The sequence below is a fragment of the Notechis scutatus genome, chromosome 11, assembly GCF_049901735.1.
Source record: "Notechis scutatus isolate UNSWTSFEM ecotype Mainland chromosome 11, rNotScu1.2, whole genome shotgun sequence".
Classification (NCBI taxonomy): domain Eukaryota; kingdom Metazoa; phylum Chordata; class Lepidosauria; order Squamata; family Elapidae; genus Notechis; species Notechis scutatus.
Window position 1 is genome coordinate 4,672,521 of NC_142019.1, and position 19,094 is coordinate 4,691,614.

Genomic DNA, 19,094 nt, shown 5'->3' on the forward strand with positions numbered 1-19,094 from the left:
GTTTTTGCCAGAAAACCAGCCTCTTAAAATTCATAATTTTTTCCATTCTTGCATTATTCCCCAAGAAGAAACATAAGGCTCTAAAAAAGAAAAGAAAAGAAATCAATCTCCAAATCCTCAGACTATGTACCATATTTCATTTTTAATACTTACAAAGAAAATTAGAGAATTCACTCACAGGACTAACCATTTAAAATGCAAGCTTCTGTCATTCAAAAAAACAAAAAAGAAATTTAGCATCTTGCTTCCAACTAGACTCTTTGTAAGTTCATGAACTTGGTTATCTAGCATTAGCCACTTGTGAAAATATTAGCTTCTGGTTGTGTTGCTTCTACAGCAGGAGGATTATTTTCAGAGAACGCTGGCTTACTTTGGATTCTATATCCTTAATACCTCTGGAAAGCCTACAATATCTTCTAACAGCCCTCTCCTTAGCTTCAAATCCACTTACTCATCCCCTGCAACTATTTAAATGTTGAACGAAAGGAATGTGAGAAGAAAAATAAATCTCTTTGCACTGGTAGCAAAATCCATTTTCAACTGAGTGGGAGCAAGCCTGCAATCTTCACCATCCCATGTTTGTACATACAACAACCACAAGTGGACCCTGTAACCCAAGGAGGGCAAATACTAAATTGCAGTCTTGTTGCCAAGGAGGTGATGTTACCAACTGGAATTATACCTCTCACTAGACTATGTTAAAATAAGTTATATAGCCATAGCACTTGGACTTACATACCTCTTCACAGTGCTTTACAGCCCTCTCTAAGCGGTTTACAGAGTCAGCCTCTTGCCCCCAACAATCTGGGCCCTCATTTTACTGACCTCAGAAGGCTGAGTCAACTACAGTGATCAGGATCAAACTCCTGGCAGTTGGCAGAATTAGCCTGTAATACTTCATTCTAACCACTGTGCCACCACAACTGTTCTGGATAGTTTATGTTGTAGAAACCAAGCCATCTTCTTAAGCAAGCTTCTGTGTCTCCCTGTACATTATATGAATTCTTCTGTGTTTCCCTGTACATTATATGAAGACCTAAATTATGCTTGATAAACCTGGTTTAGAACTAAACCTTCTGGATAAACCCAGCCATTCCCTCCCCTCCCCCTTTTTTATCAAGAAGCACAGGAGAAAATGCTGCAAAATTGCTTTCAGTAGTAAACATAACTTATGCCCAAATAATTGCACATAAGGAAGTCAGATCTTCAAGTGCACTTAAACTTCAAAATCTCTGTATTAAAACATGAATAGGATTTATTTCTGTAAAAGAACACTCTGCTCATAGTGAACACTATAAGCCTTCCAGAGTCACCTCGTGGTTGAGATGGGCAGTGAATTAGACAGACAGACGGACAGACAGACAGACAGATAGACAGACAGATCCATACCAAGTTGTGCTGGTCCTTTTATAGTAATTCTTGCACTGCGACTTCCGTGTGGAACAGCAATCATGGTTTCCTCCCCTAAAAAAATTAAACGTACTGATTCAAATTATCACATTCCATGACTAGACTTTTTTTTAAAGATACACTCACAAAATACAATTTTTATTTTAAAAACACGGATCCTTTTCGATACATTATCCTAAAACTAATGTCTATGTCCGGTTGCTATTATATTACATGTGGATATGTAAATCCATCCGTTGGATACTTATTTTTTATGCACCTTCCTAAGATGTTAGTCATTAAAGTCTTAACACTCGGGCTATATATTTAATTACTACACTGAATTAAAACATGAACAAGTTACTCTGTGCAGAATGCTTCCCAGTAAAAACAATTATGAATGCTTACCTAGATTTTACCCACAATTTAACTCCTACAGCTAGACACGAATCAACTAACTAAATCCTAAAAACTTGCAATTTGCTAAAGGTTAAAAACAACAACCCAAATTAGAGCCCTGAATCTGTCAACTTACACCTCTTTCTAAACATTTTCATTTATTTATGTGTAGAAATATTTTACAGTTATCTACATCTGGCTTTGCAGCTGTAGTGACAGTTTTAGCCTATATTTCAATGTACTCTTGCAAAATCCACAGGGAAGCCCTTAAGTTCAGTGGCCATTTATAATGCTGCTTGCAGGGCTGCTATTTAAAAAATGTGACAAGAAGTTCAAAAGCCATCTTGTGGTGCCACGTCTTTCATGCCCTTGTTGAAACCAGCCTTAGTGGTCATTTTGCAAACATAATTTAAAATATTTTATTTGATCAGCAACAATAGTAATTTTACATTTAGTCGAAAGAAAGAAAGAAAGAAAGAAAGAAAGAAAGAAAGAAAGAAAGAAAGAAAGAAAGAAAGAAAGAAAGAAAGAAAGAAAGAAAGAAAGAAAGAAAGAAAGAAAGCCTTTCTTTTAGAGAAGATCAATCTGGAAAAAAAACCTTATCTTCAGGAAAATTCCTAGTTTTATCCGGGATTTTCATGTGCTTTTACAATTTTTCCAAAAGCTGCTACCAAATTGCAATTTATTTATTTATTTTGTCAAAATGAAAATTATTAAGCAGATGAACCTTCAGATCAAATCACATTTATTTTATAACCCTGGATAAGAGTGAATGTATGATCAGTCTTATTGAGCGAAAAACCAACCTTAACATAAAGACTTAGTTGCTGATAGAGAATGGTGACAAGAACTTGAGGAAGAAAAAGAAAGGTATCAGGAAAAGAACAGCCTACCTAATCTCTCAAATTGAGAGATTTTGTGTCTTTATTTCTGAGGAAAGATACCAAAAGAATGAGGTATATAATTCACAAATAGGAAACCATATAATGCACTGTACCTGGATGAAGGATATTTTGGCACATGGGTTCAAGAGACCTCTGGGTTATCTAGGCCTCAAGTCCTATCCAGCTCTTCATAGGCTCACAAAACAGCTCTGAGCGCTGCCTCTGTAGAATATTCTGGATGTTTTTCATCCAGAATATTCTCATTGGGCTCTCAGTGTGAACCCCAATCCGCCACCAAGTCTGTAGATTTAAAAGGCCTGCCATCGTGTTACTAAAACAAAAAGGCTTGTATTCTTACACAGCAGCATACAGGGGGTTGCTAAGCCCTACAATTCTATTAAATCAGTCAGTAATATGTTGTTTTTAGAAATGGGGGAAGGATGAAAAAGTACCTACTCAGTTCCCATATTTAAGAGGTGGAGGAGCTACAACCATGTTTTATAATTTCCATTTGTATTTCATTTATGAATAGTCAGTTTTGCTTGAGGGGTAGTAGTATATTTTGAGTGCTGGGGCCAAAGGGGAAAATATCTTCCCTCCTCCTCCTCCTCCTCCTCCTCCTCCTCCTCCTCCTCCTCCTCCTCCTCCTCCTCCTCCTCCTCCTCCTTCTTGTTCCTCCTTCTTGTTCTTGTTCTTCTTGTTCTTCTTCTTGTTCTTCTTCTTCTTCTTCTTCTTCTTCTTCTTCTTCTTCTTCTCCTCCTCCTCCTCCTCCTCCTCCTCCTCCTCCCTCCTCCTCCTCCTCCTCCTCCTCCTCCTCCTCCTCCTCCTCCTCCTTCTCCTTCATTCCTCCTCCTTCTCTCTTTCTCTCTCTCTTCCTCTCTCTCTCTTCCTCTCTCTCTCTAAGTTTGATGAGTTTCCTTGTAGATGTTTCATTACCAAACTAGGTGATGAAGTGCACTGATAATGTTACTAGTTGGGTAATGAAATGTTTGCAAGAAAACCACCAAGTTCAGAAAGCACCAAGGACACCACAATCCTCCTCCTCTTCCTTCTCCCCACCTCCTCCTCATCACATCCATGATGGTATGTTTCTGCTAATGCAAATGAATATAATCATAATATTTCTCTGTTTAAGGGAAGCATACTATATAGGATTCAGGAAGTAATATTTTTGCCCTATTTTGCAATAGTCGGGATGTATTTGGAAAACTATAACCAATACTCTATATTTTCAAAGGCGCATTAGTAAACTAAATTCGGTCAGCAGGAGGTCAGTAGGGCAGTGGAGTAGACCAGAAATCAGGTTCTGTAAGAAATGGTATAGTTTGCCCAGGGAAGAGAATTGATGATATTCAATTTCCTTTCAAATATTCGAAAGAATATAATGCAGAAAATGAAGTGACAAGACTCCTTCAATGATTGTTGTTGTTGTTAGTTGCAAAGTCATGTCCGACCCATCGCGACTCCATGGACAACATTCCTCCAGGCCTTCCTGTCCTCTACCATCTTCTGGAGTCCATTTAAGCTCACTCCAACTGCTTCAGTGACTCCATCCAGCCATCTCATTCTCTGTCGTCCTCTTCTTCTTCTTTTGCCCTCAATCTTTCCCAGCATTAGGCTCTTCTCCAGTGAGTCCTTCCTTCTTATTAGGTGGCCAAAGTCTTTGAGTTTCACCTTCAGCATCTGACCATCTAAAGAGCAGTCAGGGTTGATCTCCTCTAGGACTGACCGGTTTGATCACCTTGCAGTCCAAGGGACTCACAGGAATCTTCTCCAGCACCAGAGTTCAAGGGCCTCCATTCTTTGGCGCTCAGCCTTTCTTAGGGTCCAACTTTCACAGGCATACATTGCAACTGGGAAATCCTTCAAGGATTGGGGACCCCGAAAATAATCAGTGGAAACAGCAGGAAAACATGTATGATTGGATATAAAGAGACACCAAATAGGGCAGGACTTTAGGCAGGGTAGAAACCAACTGACGAGATAGCAGACTGTCTCCCACCAAATCATGTTAGCTTAGTTGCTCACAGGATCTCTGTGCTACAATACACATTGCAGAATTGCATCAGGTAAGACAGGCCTCATGGAAGATATAGAACTGTCAGGACCACGGACAGCGCAAAGCAGATACAACAAGCAGGAGTATTCAGATACAACAAGCCGTATTCCCCTTACAAGAACTGTTCAGGAAAGGCCTGTAGGAGAGAGCAAGGCTGTTATGGTCTGGTATTTAAATTGCTCCACCCCATAAGATGCATTGTGTGCTTTCCTAAAGCACCTATCAGTATTCAGCCTGGGAAAGAAGAGGAAAGTTGGGAGGTAGGAGGTACAAGATTACAGCACAAGTCTTCCTCCTGACGAACCCAAAGGCATAACCATTTTGGAAACAGATGTCTGCCAGGAATTCTGTAGGTACAAGATTCTTGCACTGATGACTCCCATAACTTCCAAAACAATATATCTTGGAGCAAAGTGTAGTGCTAACAACATTACTGGTACTTTCCATTTTTTATGGTAAATCTGTGGAAATGTATCCATTTCTTTTATCTTAAAATACACACATATATATATTCTAGGTTACAAAATATTCTAGGTTACAAAATGTATATTGTAAGGTGAAAGAAATGGATACATGCTTACAGATATATCGTACATATGCAAGTAAAGTAGACCAGTCCCATGGAGAGATAGGTGGCAAATAAATTTAACAAATATATGTATATCTGTATGTCTCTCTGTGTGTATTTGTTGAGTGCATACATAAAGGGTGTATGTGTGTGTTTATTGAGTGTTTACAAAGCTGGGTATTCTTTGGAAAGCATCAAAACATGCTGTACAAAGCATATATGTTAGAAAAAAATGTGTGATTTCTCATGCAGTGGTTTAAGGGAATATAAATTGATGTTAATTCTTATGGATTGTACCTATATGAAATTGGCCTAGACTGCTAAAACATTACTTGTCAATCATTTGTCTTAATTAGAAATTTAAGTGGAAATCTTCTAGAATTGCCAGTCCTGCACAAATTATTTGGCAGTAGTAACCAGGGATCAAGCCAGTTCTAAGGCTAGCCCAGTTCTGATTTTGACTTAAAGAAACATTTGATCCAATGTGCAGTTTAATACCAGACTAATTTCATCCAAACTGAATCAATGTCCCGAATTAGATCTGAACCATTATTTAAAAGTTCAGCTGGAATCGTTTGACCCTTTGATATTACTACAGCCACTAACAGCAATTGTAGTAATGATACTGTGTAGCTAACTTCTCTATTGTAGGGATTTACCAAAAAAAAAGCACTATGGTTTTTCTAACATGCAAGCAAGATCTTGAAGTTTTTTTATTTATTTTTATTTATTTGATTTGTTAATCGCTTACAATATAATAGGTATAAGTACAAACCTATACTTATAAGTAAGAATACAGGAAATAGGTACAAATAAATGGGGACAATAGGACAGGGACAGTAGGCACGATTGTGCACTTATGCACGCCCCTTGCAGACCACTTAGGAATGGGGTGAGGTCAATAGTGGATAGTTTGAGATTAAAGGAGTGGGGGTTAGAGGATGTAACAACAGAGTCAGATAGTGCATTCCAGGCATTGACCACTCTGTTGCTGAAGTCGTACTTTCTGCAATCAAGATTGGACCAGTTTACATTGAGTTTCTGTCTGTTGTGTGCTCTTGTATTGTTGAGGTTGAAGCTGAAGTAGTCATTGACCAGTAGGACATTGTAGCAGATAATTTCGTGTACTACGCTTAAGTCCAATCATAGGTGGCGTAGTTCAAGATTGTCCAAGCCCAAAATTTCAAGCCTGGTGATGTAGGGTGTTCTGTTGCAAGCAGAGGAGTGTAGTACTCTTCTCGTGAAATACTTCTGGACTTGCTCGATTGTATTAATGTCTGATATACAGTGCAGATTCCAGACTTCTAGATTCAAGCTTTACAACATGTACCTCTTCACAGAGTTATACACAGGGCAAGAAGCAGAAGTGTGTGCCAAGGAATGAAAGAATGAGGGAGAATTATCTCTGTTTCCTGCTTACAACTATGCTTAGTGCTAGTATTATGGAGAGGGAGGCATTTAACACCACATATTGCCTGCCACAAAACTTAAACATATTCCTTTCCTTCACTGCAAGTCTAAAGGGACTAAAATCATGTCACAATTCATAAGCACTGATGCACTTTATGGAAGCTTGCCACAGCCTCAAAGAATTAACAGTTCATACATTCCAAAGTCAGGGGAAATGAAGTCATTAAATCCTAAAAGCAGCACCAGGGAGCTCAGGAAATAGAAAAGGACATATGGGTCATTAGACAGATAGTATCCATTTTAGTCTGGTGCCATTATCTTTCAACAGAAAGGAATACCCCAGACCTTGCTTCATATTTCCATCTAACCATATTGCCAAACATCTCCTCGATTTAAGAGAAGCGGTCAAGTGGGACCCCAAAAGCTAAAAAGTATGGAACAACAACAACAACAACAAAAGAATTCCTGACTGCCTTTACTGGAATAAAGCGGTGTTGTTCTCACGGTTAACTAAATGAGATTGTCGGATAGAAGGGACCCAGAGCATCCTTCTATTATCCACCTATTCCGAAGCCCCTGGCACCAGAACAGGTAGAGAAGAATCCCAATGAACCCATGCATTCTAGGGAAGACTAGGGAAGAGAACTGGGATTGATCTCGAGGGGAGGTCCCTGGTGTTCTCTGAGCTTGCTTGTTTTCTGACAGATCTTTTCATCACCCAAACTAGGTAACATCATCACTGCTAGAAGAAAGTGAGGTATGAGGAGAGGAGGAGGAGGAGGATTGTGGGGTCCTTGGTGCTCTCATTTCATTATCCAACTAGGTAACATTATCAGTGCCCTTCATTACCTCATTTGGTAATGAAACATCTACAAGGAAACTCATCAAACTTAGAGAGCACCAATGACCTCTCATTTCAACCCTGAGCTTACAGATATTCTCCTTTATTGGTAATACATAAAAGAGTTAAGATATTTCACTTTCCCAGGGATATGGCAGATTTTACTACTTATCATCAGTCAAATGTTTGATCACCTTCCCAGAAAGTTAGTTTTTCTTCAACCCAAGCGCAGACTGACCTAGAAAATGGCAGCTTTGTGTTCCTAAATTTATTCTGTTCCGGACCTTGCATGCAGCCTGCTTACTGCCTCTTTCCTTGATGTTCTTGAGTAGATGCTCTCTAATCAAGTAAGCACTGCTGAGTAGTCTCATTGCCAAGGAGTTATTTTCCTGACTCCTTTCTCACTATATGTCTACTTGCTTCCACAACTTCTAACATATACAAAAACAGTATCTTTTAAAGCAGTGGTTGTCAACCGATGGGCCACGGCCCACTGGTGGGCCGTGAGAAAATGTTGGTGGCCCACAGAGAAATCTCACTCCCAGAGCATCCCCACAAAGCAATTACTCCAGGCTGTGCAGAAACACAAGGCTGCTCCGCCCACATGGCCTGTGGGAACCCTCCCCACCCACTCACTCCTTACCCGGTAAACTTGCCTGCTAAATTGCTATTTTTCCTTTTTCCAACCATCAGCTGTTCTGCTCTGCCGGGAGATTTAGATTAGCTAGGAAGCAGGAAATGGTTGGATTTCTTGCTTTCTAGCTAGTCTTTAGATCTTCGGCTCAGCACAGCCGAACCTCCCTTAGGACTGAAGGTTTGCTTGCAAGCAAATTCAGTGCAGACTCACGGCAAGCAAATTTGAGAGACTGAGCTAGCCGATGGCAGATAGATAGATCACTGAATGATTCTGTGAGCAACTCAATCTGCCTGCTTTGCCTGATTTTGGGTAAAAGTTGCTCTTTTTTATATAAAAAAATCAATATTTACATGCATGGTGTGTTGTGAGTTAATTTTGTAAGTTTGCTTGCTAGCAAATTTTATGTGACAGACTGAGCTAGCCAATGGCAGATAGATAGATCTCTGAATGAATCTGTGATTTCTGTGAGCAACTCATCTGCCTGCCTGCTTTGCCTGATTTTGGGTAAAAGTTGTTCTTTTTTAAATACAAAATTCAATATTTACATGCATGGTGTGTTGTTGTGAGTTAATTTTGTGAGTTTGCTTGCAAGCAAATTTTATGTGACAGATAGATAGATCTCTGAATGAATCTGTCATTCTGTGAGCAACTCAATCTGCCTGCTTTGCCTGATTTTGGGTAAAAGTTGTTCTTTCTTTATAAAAAATATAATATTTATATAAATATTTATAATATTTAGATACAAGCCATGCCCAGCCAGTCACATGACCACCAAGCCACACCCACAAATTAGGCCACACCCACAGAATCGGTTAGTGGGCCCTGGGATCTAAAATTATGAGTTTGGTGGTCCCTGTGGTCCAAAAGGTTGGCAACCCATTTTAATACAGCGTTTGGTTTTTTAAATTACACACTGCAACAAGTCAATGACAAAATGGGAAATTAGACTATTGACTTAGGCACACTGATACGTGATAAATTACAGAATCATTTATTTACACCCTAAGGGAAAAAAAGACATGAGTTGGGCAGGATTTTCAAAACCACACAGCAGTGGAATGATGAGAAAAACATGCAACGGTGACTTTGATCCAAAGAACATCAAACCTAGAGGGAATCTGAAATGTATTCTTTGTCCAGAAATTCTGGGGGGGATCAGGCCCCACAATAAAGCCAAGCCTTTCTCAAAACTCAGTTTGAAGCCTCCATTAGTGGCAAAGATTCAACTTCTTTTGAACGCTACCTCTCTCTTGGATACAAAGAAAAAATTTGAACCCTATCTTCTTGAACCCTATCCTCTCCAGCCAGATTCCTGATACTTTCATATTGCAGGCAGGATCCCAATTTTCTGAACCTTTATTTCAGAAAGGAGCTGCCCGCTTTCTGATCTTCCCCAAAATGTAGGACTGGAGATATTATTATTTTTTTGCCCTCCAAACAATCCAACTGCTGAACCACAGAAGTTCAGCCAGGAAAAATATCCAGATTTAGCAGATGAATTTGTCTATTTTGGTATTTAACTCTCCTTCAAAGGCCCCAGTTTTCTATGAATTTTATCTTTCTTTCACAAGGAAAACAGACAAATCAGAAATGGAAACAGATTATAAGTGGAATATACTTTTCTGAAAGTGACTGGCTCATCATTCGCCCAATGGAAGTAAGAACAAAAAACAAACATTTCTTTTTGGCTATGAATGAGCACAATCAAGTTATTTTTCATTGTTTCATGTGTGCCAGCATTCTCTTTTTAAAAATACCCTCCAATTCAACATTTGAATAATGGTGGTGGTCCAGGAGTGAATAGATCTAATTTATGAATTTATGGATGCGTCATAGAATAGAATAGAATAGAATAGAATAGAATAGAATAGAATAGAATAGAATAGAATAGAATAGAATAGAATAGAATAGAACAGAATAGCAGAGTTGGAAGGGACCTTGGAGATCTTCTAGTCCTACCCCCGACTTAGGCAGGAAATCCTACACCACTTCAGACAAATGGTTATCCAATCTCTTCTTAAAAACTTCCTGTGTTGGAGCATTTACAACTTCTGGAGGCAAGTTGTTCTACTGATTAATTGTTCTGTCAGGAAATGTCTCCTTAGTTCTAAGTTGCTTATCTCCTTGATTGGTTTCCACCCATTGCTTCTTGTCCTGCCCTCAGGTGCTTTGGAGAATAGCTTGACTCCCTCTTCTTTGTGGCAGCCCCTGAGATATTGGAACACTGCAATCATGTCACCCCTAATCCTTCTTTTCATTAGACTAGACATAACCCAGTTCCAGCAACCGTCCTTTATATGTTTTAACCTCTCTTTAAGTTTGGTCCTTTGTCTTGAAACTATAAATCACAAAGCCAACAAAAACAATAAAAATAGAAATTATTTATTTCTATCTGTCCATCTACACAGAAACAGATACAGAGCGAAATATATAAACACATACAAAATAAGAATTATAACAGCTGTTTTGTGGGTATTGGTTTTTTTGTTGGTTGTGCCTTCAAGTCAGTCTGGACTCCTGACGATTCCCCAGATAAATCCCCGTAGGGTTTGGGGTTTTTTTTGGCAAACTTCTTCACAATTGGAAAATTATTGCATTCTTCCTAGGGCTAAGAGAGTGTGACTGGCCCAAGATCACCAACTGGCTTTGCACCTAAGATGGAACTAGAATTCCTAAATCTCCTGGTTTTCTAGCCTGATGCCATCATTATCACATCAAACTGCTTTTCGTTTAGGCATAGTGGTTAAGAGCAATTAGAAGCAAATCACTTCCAAACCCTTAAGAAACTTTAATCCAGGGAGTCAACATTGACTCAAAGGCATCCTCCCCTCCCTTCCCAAAGGGATGTTTACTTAATTGAATTTTTCTCTTAAAGCTCATCTTTCAGATCCTTGCATAATTCTCCCAGGAGTCAGCCTTACATAACAGAACAACAACTTAACACGAACCTTTCCCAAAACAAACTCAAAATTATTCTAGGTTCACTTAAATTGGCGTAATCCGCAGTTAACAGTCCCTTGATGATAACGTAGGACAATATGGAGGATAAACATCACATATTTGAGTGGCTGGAGACTTACTTTTTTCTGAGGAAAGGTGAGTCTTGGTTTGCCCTCTCACCAGTCGGCAGGTGGAACCATCACCTGAGCAGACCCCACAGTTGTCTTCTTTGGCGTGACTCCCAAGCTGTCGATCACAACCTACAGCCTGCCAATAACAACACTGGAGTCAGAAGAGCAAAACGGACACAGGCCGCTTAGTTTTCTAGAGCGAAAACATCACATTCCCTCTTTCTCAGTTGCCTTCGGTCCCCCACCCACCCACCCCCAAAAGCACAATTTGGCTTCTTAACATTTCAGCAGGAAAAGTGCTTTAAAGTAATTATTCCTTAATGGATTTAAGTTTTAGGCCAGGACAATTAAACTCTTCTGGTGTGTCTCTGCCGAATAAAATATTTAAAATGTCTATGTTAGTCAGAGAAACACTATTCTGTCTCCCAGCACTTAAAAGTCAGAATCTCCATCACTGTGAGGTTAAAGACATTTCTTGTCATCACATCCAAAACAAGAAAGCCTAATTATTCCCTTTGGGGAATTAATTCATTTCTAGACTTCTCTGCAAGTAAGGCCCAAGATATTGGATCATATCAGTGACAGCAATATCACTCTCAATGGTCCTATTGCAGTTTTGAGGTCCTTATAAGTTATCTCTGTGCAGTCCCCAACTAACAAAATTCAATTTAAGCAGCTTATTGTTGCATTTCATTTCATACTCAACTTCTCAACTTCTTTCCCTGCTCCAAGTTTCTAAGTCTATTTCAATTAAAAAATGTGAGGGGGGGTGGATAATGCTCAGAACAAGCCCCACAAAGATCAAGTGGATGGTTTAAGTCACAGTTCAGGTTCTCTCCCATTGATTCGGTATATCTACCAATCTGTAATCTGATTCTACCTTAATCCAACCTAATGGTTTTATTCAACAAAACTTTTATGCATCTAGCCCTCGTTCCTTTCTTCCTACATGCAACAGGGAGAAAATTAAATTAGGAGGAAAATCTTATTTGAGGGAAAAGGACCCCTTAACCTTAGAGTGATTTCATCCTACTTCTGTATCAGCTTGTCAGTCTACAACTTCAAAAGAAGAAGAAGAAGAAGAAGAAGAAGCAGTGCATACTTTTAATAAACAGTTCTGCTTTTTTCTTCCATGGAAATATTTTTCAAGCAGGATAAGCATTCATTCATGTATCATTTTAAGCTGCCAACTTATTTTCATAAACTTTTTCCTCCAATATCTACATATTTGTACCGTAATTTGAATAGAAAGCTACATCGCAACATTTGTAAACGCATCCACAGCATAGCCTGTGTGAATTCCAGTAGTTACATTAAAACGTAAAGTAAGCATTTCCTCCACGCCCAAAGAGAACAGAGGATGTTCCTGCGAGCCTCCCAGATAATTTCCAGTGTGTGTGTGTGTGTGTGTGTGTGTGTGCGTGTGTGTGTGTGAGTCTGTATGTGCATATGCAAACTTTCTCCTTACATTTTATCTCCCGTCTAGTTTAGGGTCTTCTAATCTAACAGGTGGCTGTCCAGTCTTTTCTTAAAGGCCTCCAGTGATGAAGCACCCACAACTTCCAAAGACAAGCTATTCCACTGGTTAATTGTTTTCACTGTTACAAAGCTTTTCCTTAATTGTAGGTTGCTTCTTTCTCTGATTAGTTTCCATCCACTGTTTCTTGTCTTGTCCTCTGGTGCTTTGGAAAACAAGTTGACCCCATCTTCTTTGTGGCAGATTCACAAATATTGGAAGACCACTATCATGTCACCCCTATTCCTTCTTTTCATTAAACTTGCAGACCAGTGGTGAGATTCAAAGATGTTTACCACTGGTTCAGTGGGTGTGGCTTGGTGGGTGCGCTTTGCATGCGTGCACACACTTTGTGTGTGTGTGCCAAACGCACATTTTGCACAAGTGCAGAGGTGTTCCAACTCACTTCCTGCAAGCCTGCATTCTTCCTGTCACTTCAGCAGCTGCCATGCAACACTCTGCTGTGCCGCGCAAAGCAGCTGTGTTTCAAAAGCAAGGAATAAAGGTGAGTATGGGAGCCCAGGTGGGCAGGTGGGTCCAATAGCAAAACATCAGAGAACCAATTTGATCTCTGCTGCTCATTGGCGCTACCGGCTTGGCCGAACCGGGCCGAACAGGTAGAATACCATCACTGTTGTAGACATACCCAATTCCAGCAACCGTTCTTCATACATTTTAATCTCCAGATCCCTAATCATTTTAGTTCCTCTTTTCTGCACTCTTCCCAAAGTCTCAACATCTTTTTTTTATAATGTGGCACCAAATGTAGATGCAGTATTCCAAGTGTGGACTTATTAAGGTTTTATAAAGCTGTACTAATAATTCACCTTGATTTCAATACCTTGATTTGATGCAATCGAGCTTCAAGGCTTGAATTCTTCTGAAACAACTGCAGTTTCAGTAAAAATAATTCACGATTACTTTTTAAAAGCTGTTCCTTGAGCATGGGATACATCTAATTTATTAAGAATGCAGAGTTTCAAGCACATAGAGAGCTGAGCAGGAAAACTGTCTGGCAAAGGCCTCACTCAGTTTCACACTTCATCTCAGTCAGCCATAAAGAATCCAAGATTTCAACAATTAAGGCATTCGTTCAGCTCAATGCACCTCATATTGTTGGCTATTTACTGAGCAAAGGGATCAACTATAAATATTACAGGCAGATGGGGAAAACATCTGCAACCTTTTAGAGCATATCCAGAAATAATTATAAGTAGCTTTTTCCCTTTATTTTTTTTCTTAAAAAATAACCCTCTAGGATTATTACCTCAAATGAAATAAGTGGCAGTGCATTTAAGGGAAGGGGATTAATGGAAGAATTGGGACTGTGTCAAACTGCTAAAATGAACCATCACAGCATTGCTGTAAAAATGGACAAAAATGTTGTAAGGGTCAAATTATAGTAAACGTTCCAAACAATAAGGGTTAGGTTAAGTGTGTATATGTTTGTGGGTTTGTTTTTTGGAGAGAGACGGGGGGGGGGGAAGAAAAATAATATGTGTATTGGGAAAGCTGTGAAGTTTTTACTTATAACAGAAATATTTTAAAAAATTAGCCTTTTGCAAAACAGCCAAATAGCCCCCCCTCCCCGAAGTATGAATTATATAGGCATATTATACAACAGTTTTATTTCAAAAGAATTCTTAGTGCTTTACTCAAACCAGAAATACTATTCTATTATGGAATATTATGTAAAGCCAATGCTTTGGAGAGGTTTTAATAATTAACCCTGCATTCAGCTAATGCTTTAGAGAGAGAAGAATGTAACAGTGAATGAAAGACATCTGAAATGCCTTTGAATGAGATGATCCTGCTTTTGTCTTCTTGAGAAGTTAATCACTATTGTCATCTTCAATCATGTGATGAGGTGCCATGTAGGTCAGTGGCCTCCAATCTTTGGGCACCAGGAACTGGTTCTGAGGGGGGAAAATTTCCATGGACCGGGAAATGGTTTTGCTCGCTACCTAGATCCTGTGCAGATAGAGTTTCGCTCACTTCCACGGACAAGTTCCTTATGGACCATGGACCAGTACGGGTCTACAGACCAGGGGTTGCTGAAGAAACAAGCCAACAAAGTGGTTTTCCTTGTTTCTGAAGGTAGGATCTGAGCAAACAGCTCAAGATGACAACAATTTTGACTAAAAGTTAGAACACCTATATAATAGTGAAACAGATCATCTTAGAAGTGGGTTCAAACAGAGGCTGATAGTCATCAATCCAGGATGCAGTCAATACCCTAGATGACCATCATGAAAAATTCTAGATCATTGGTCTAGACCTGAGAGAGGCAGGTTCACATTAGCCAGGCTCCTTGAGTTTATTTCATTGGGTTCAACCTATGAAATGGAAGAGAGAAATCCATTTTTGCTGTCCTGAGCAGAATAACAGAATAAAAGCATTGGAAGGGACTTTGGAGGTCTTCTAGTCCAACCCCTGCTCAAGCAGGAGACCCAAAACCATTTCAGACAAATGGCTGTCCAGTCCCCTCTTAAAAACCTCCAGTGTTGGAGCATCCACAACTTCTGAAGGCAAGCTGTTCCACCGGATAATTGTTCTCACTGTTAGGAAATTCCTCCTTAGTTCTACGCTGGATCTCACCTTGATTGCTTTCCATCCATTGCTTCTTGTTCTGGTGCTTTGGAGAAATATTGTGACAGAACTGATTTCCTCAACTTAGATGGACCACTTCACCCTTGAGAAGTCTCTTAAGCATTCTCCTAATTGTCAAAACAATCATTTACAATTGATGATTGGAACTAATTCCTGGTAGTAAAATGGGTTAGCAATTACTTTTCTGAACTCTTGGTGTCTCTCAACATATGCTGTGTGACTGAGATCTTAGATGGAAGTTCAACAAAGTTTTGTTGTGGGTGCTCCAACACCAGAGATTTTTAACAGATTGGACAACCATTGTCTGAAGTGGTGTAGGGTTTCCTGCCTGAGGAGGGGGTTGGACTAGAAGACCTGCAAGGTCCCTTCCAACTCTGTTCTTCTGTTGGATTGTACATTCTGAGCCACTCCACAGTACATATAGAAGCAGATCTGGAGATACCTAAATCTAGTCATATCACCACAAAGATTACACTAAAAGTTAAATTTCTACCCATTCTTTACCTCCAGAAGTTGTGACCTTAGATGGTAATAAGACTACTTTTTTTTTAAACCAACAGTTTTAAAATTACAAGACAGATTGAAAACTAGGTTTACTGAATAACCCACAATAATACAAACAAGAAGAGGTGAAGACTAAATTAGTCTTGATATATTAGAAGCAGTTATACGACTTCATAAATATTTCTCAAAATGTAAATCCAGAAATCAGCAAAAAAAAAAAAAAGTTTCCACAGCTGTTTCTATAGTTCTCCTTCCCATTTGGATTCAGCCAACAAATTAGATTTAAATGAAAACCATGAACACAGGATGTTTCATTTCGATATGTGAAGGTTAATGCAGAATTGGCCACATTCGAAAATGTTCATTTCTTAAGCAGATGGTAGGATTTAAATATCACCAAAAAGAAAGGGTAGAGGGAAAGAGGAGAAGGCTAAAAAAAGACCAAGTCAAGACAGCAAACATAACACTATCTAATACACTGATCATACCTAGCAAAGTATCTTCTTGAGAAAGTATTTTAGTCTTGGCTTATCCCAAGAAGCTACATACTGAGTGTAATGAGAGATGCTTCTGCAATTCACCTAATTCCAGTCATTCTCACAGAATCCCATCCAGAGGGATGGGAAAAATAAGTCTAATATTACTACCAGTGGCAGCAGAAGATCAAGTGCTAAGATTATAACTTTTCTTTGTGACACACAACCCCGTGAAGACTTGCGAGTGATCTTAAGGCAACTTCCACAGAGGAGACAGAGAGGCCTACCACAGAGTTCTCCCTCTGAGCTTCATGTGCGCCTTATGTCTGAAGAGATTCTCAGTCATCCAGGTTGTGGTTTTCCCAAAGATGTTTTTTTCAGGAGGCATCTGGACTTTCTTGTTTTTTCTTTGAAGAAGTTTCCCTTCTCATCCGAGAAGCTTCTTCAGCTCTGACTGGATGGTGGAGAATAGAAAGATTTATATTCCTTGAAGACAGCTGGTCATTTGCATCCTTTTAGAGGGTCGTTGAGGCCACTTGGAGATTTATCTGTGTCCTCAGGATCACTGAGTGGTGCTCCTGGTTCCTGTAGCCTGCAATTTTTTTCCTCTAGAAATCCGTTCCTACTCCCGCCTAAATGGAGAGTGGAAGAAGCTTCTTGGATGAGAAGCAAAACATCTTCAAAAGAAAAACAAAACCAAGAAAGTCCAGTTGCCTCCAACAAAAGCACCTTTGGGACTTATGCCTTATCTTTCAATCTCCTTGTGATGCAACCTAATAAGTACTTGATCACTAAGGAAGCATCAAGGGATCTAGTAAATATTTCTTCAGATTGCCTTAAAAGTTGTAAATAGAAGAAGATACTTGAATTATGTCCAGCTGGGGAAATGCCAGTCAGCTTCATACCTTCACTGTAATTCCTCCCCAGCCTGAAGATAGTTGGAATAGCCGCCAGAATAACTTCACAGCCCCCAAGCAAGGTCACAAATGGGAAAGAGAGAGTTTCAAATATGCAATGCCGCTAAAGGATCACATTTTCCCACTGCATCGCCATCTAAATTGCCCTGCTTCTGCTGAAGGACACTGGAGTAGCAATAGCAATAGCACTTAGACTTATATACCGCTTTACAATGCTTTATAGCCCTCTCTAAGCAGTTTACAAAGTCAGCGTATTTCCCCCAACAATCTGGGTCCTCATTTTACCCACCTCGGAAGGACGGAAGGCAGAGTCAACCTTGAGCCTGCTGAGAATCGAACTGCCAAATTGCAGGCAGCTGGCAGTCAGCAGAAGTAGCCTGCAGCACTGCACTCTAACCACTGCACCACTGTAGTAAGTAGCATGTCTTCATGATTACAATCCATTATAAGCTGCCTTAGGTCTTTTGTAACCTTAGAGGGGGATGCCAGGTGTTTAAAACAAAAACACTTGAGTGACCATATGGTTATGTAGTATATTTGTGAGACACAATTTTGTGATATGTGTTCATGATGGGGGCAGGCAGGATTTCAAATGTAACTCTGGCTCAAAACAGTAGATAAAACATTGGAATTGACTTTCTACCAATATCTCTCAAGTCCTTCTGGACAACTTCATGTTCTCTTGGCTCAAAAGAGTAGATAGAACATTGGAGTTCCTTGGACTTCTATTAATTCAACTTTGCACACTTGAGCATGGAATAGTAAGGCAGAGATTGCAGGTTAAAGATGTTGATATGGCAATCATTCTTGGCCTGTTTGACTCTCCAAAGAAAGCAAGGTTCTAGTTGCTCTATTGATCAGTGAACAATTGTTGGGTAAGTTGGCATATAAACCCTGCTTTTGGGTAAAAAGAAATGGTTTCGCTCCCTTGTTCACAGGAGAATTTCTCAAATTCTAAAGCCTTTTAATATGAAGGCTCAAAATACTTTAGATGGTAATAAGAATCAGGCAAAGATATGATTACGTGGTCTGCCCAATCTGGATCTCATATTCTCCAGGGGCTTCCAAAATAACTTTCCCAGAAACTTATAACCAACACCAACCACAAAAACCTCCGTTGCCGCCCTGACTTAACCATACAGCAACGTGCCCGCTCCCGTGCACTCCGCATAGAACTCAAAACCCGTCTAGACAATGGAGAGAAGGACCTGTACATTGACTACCATGCTGACTGTATCAAAAGTAAGACACGTAACCCAATACCCAACTTTTACCCTCAACCACCACCCTACCTCAACCACCTATCACCACCCACCATCACCCAAGACTAGGCACGCACGCCCCCAACTACCTCAATCCCAACTGCTGCCGGACTTAAATGCAAACTACTCAATGCAAGAAGCCTCGTGAATAAAATACCTGAATTTCTCATCCTCTTAAATATGGCTAACTTCGACATTATATTTGTCTGTGAAACATGGCTCAATGCATCTCTCCCCGACTCCATTACCACAATAAGAGACTATCATGTTTACCGATCAGATCGTGAAAATCGTCGAGGAGGTGGTGTTGCTATATTCTATAAAAAATCCTTACATCTAAAAAATATCCAAGTTACCCAGGAGCTTGCCCTTCCTGAAACCATCATCTGTGAACTATCCTTAAATATCACAATTCGATTCTTACTATGTTACAGAGCACCTGATTATGACATCGAACATGTAAACAAGCTAAATACACTACTAACATGGGCTACATCCTGCCCATACCCTTTTATCTTTCTTGGAGATTTCAATCTACCTCATATCGACTG

The 19,094-nt window shown here is 39.7% G+C and overlaps 1 protein-coding gene across 1 annotated transcript in view; it reads right to left on the reverse strand.

Moving 5' to 3' along the window:
• Positions 1-19,094, reverse strand: part of ADAMTSL3 (ADAMTS like 3) — a 196,897-nt gene that overhangs the window by 79,462 nt on the left and 98,341 nt on the right. The window contains exons 7-8 of the mRNA XM_087972611.1: positions 11,268-11,394; positions 1,390-1,464 (exon numbers count right to left, since the gene is read on the reverse strand). Coding sequence (XP_087828737.1) covers positions 1,390-1,464; positions 11,268-11,394 — 202 coding nt within the window. The remainder of the gene's footprint in view (positions 1-1,389; positions 1,465-11,267; positions 11,395-19,094) is intronic.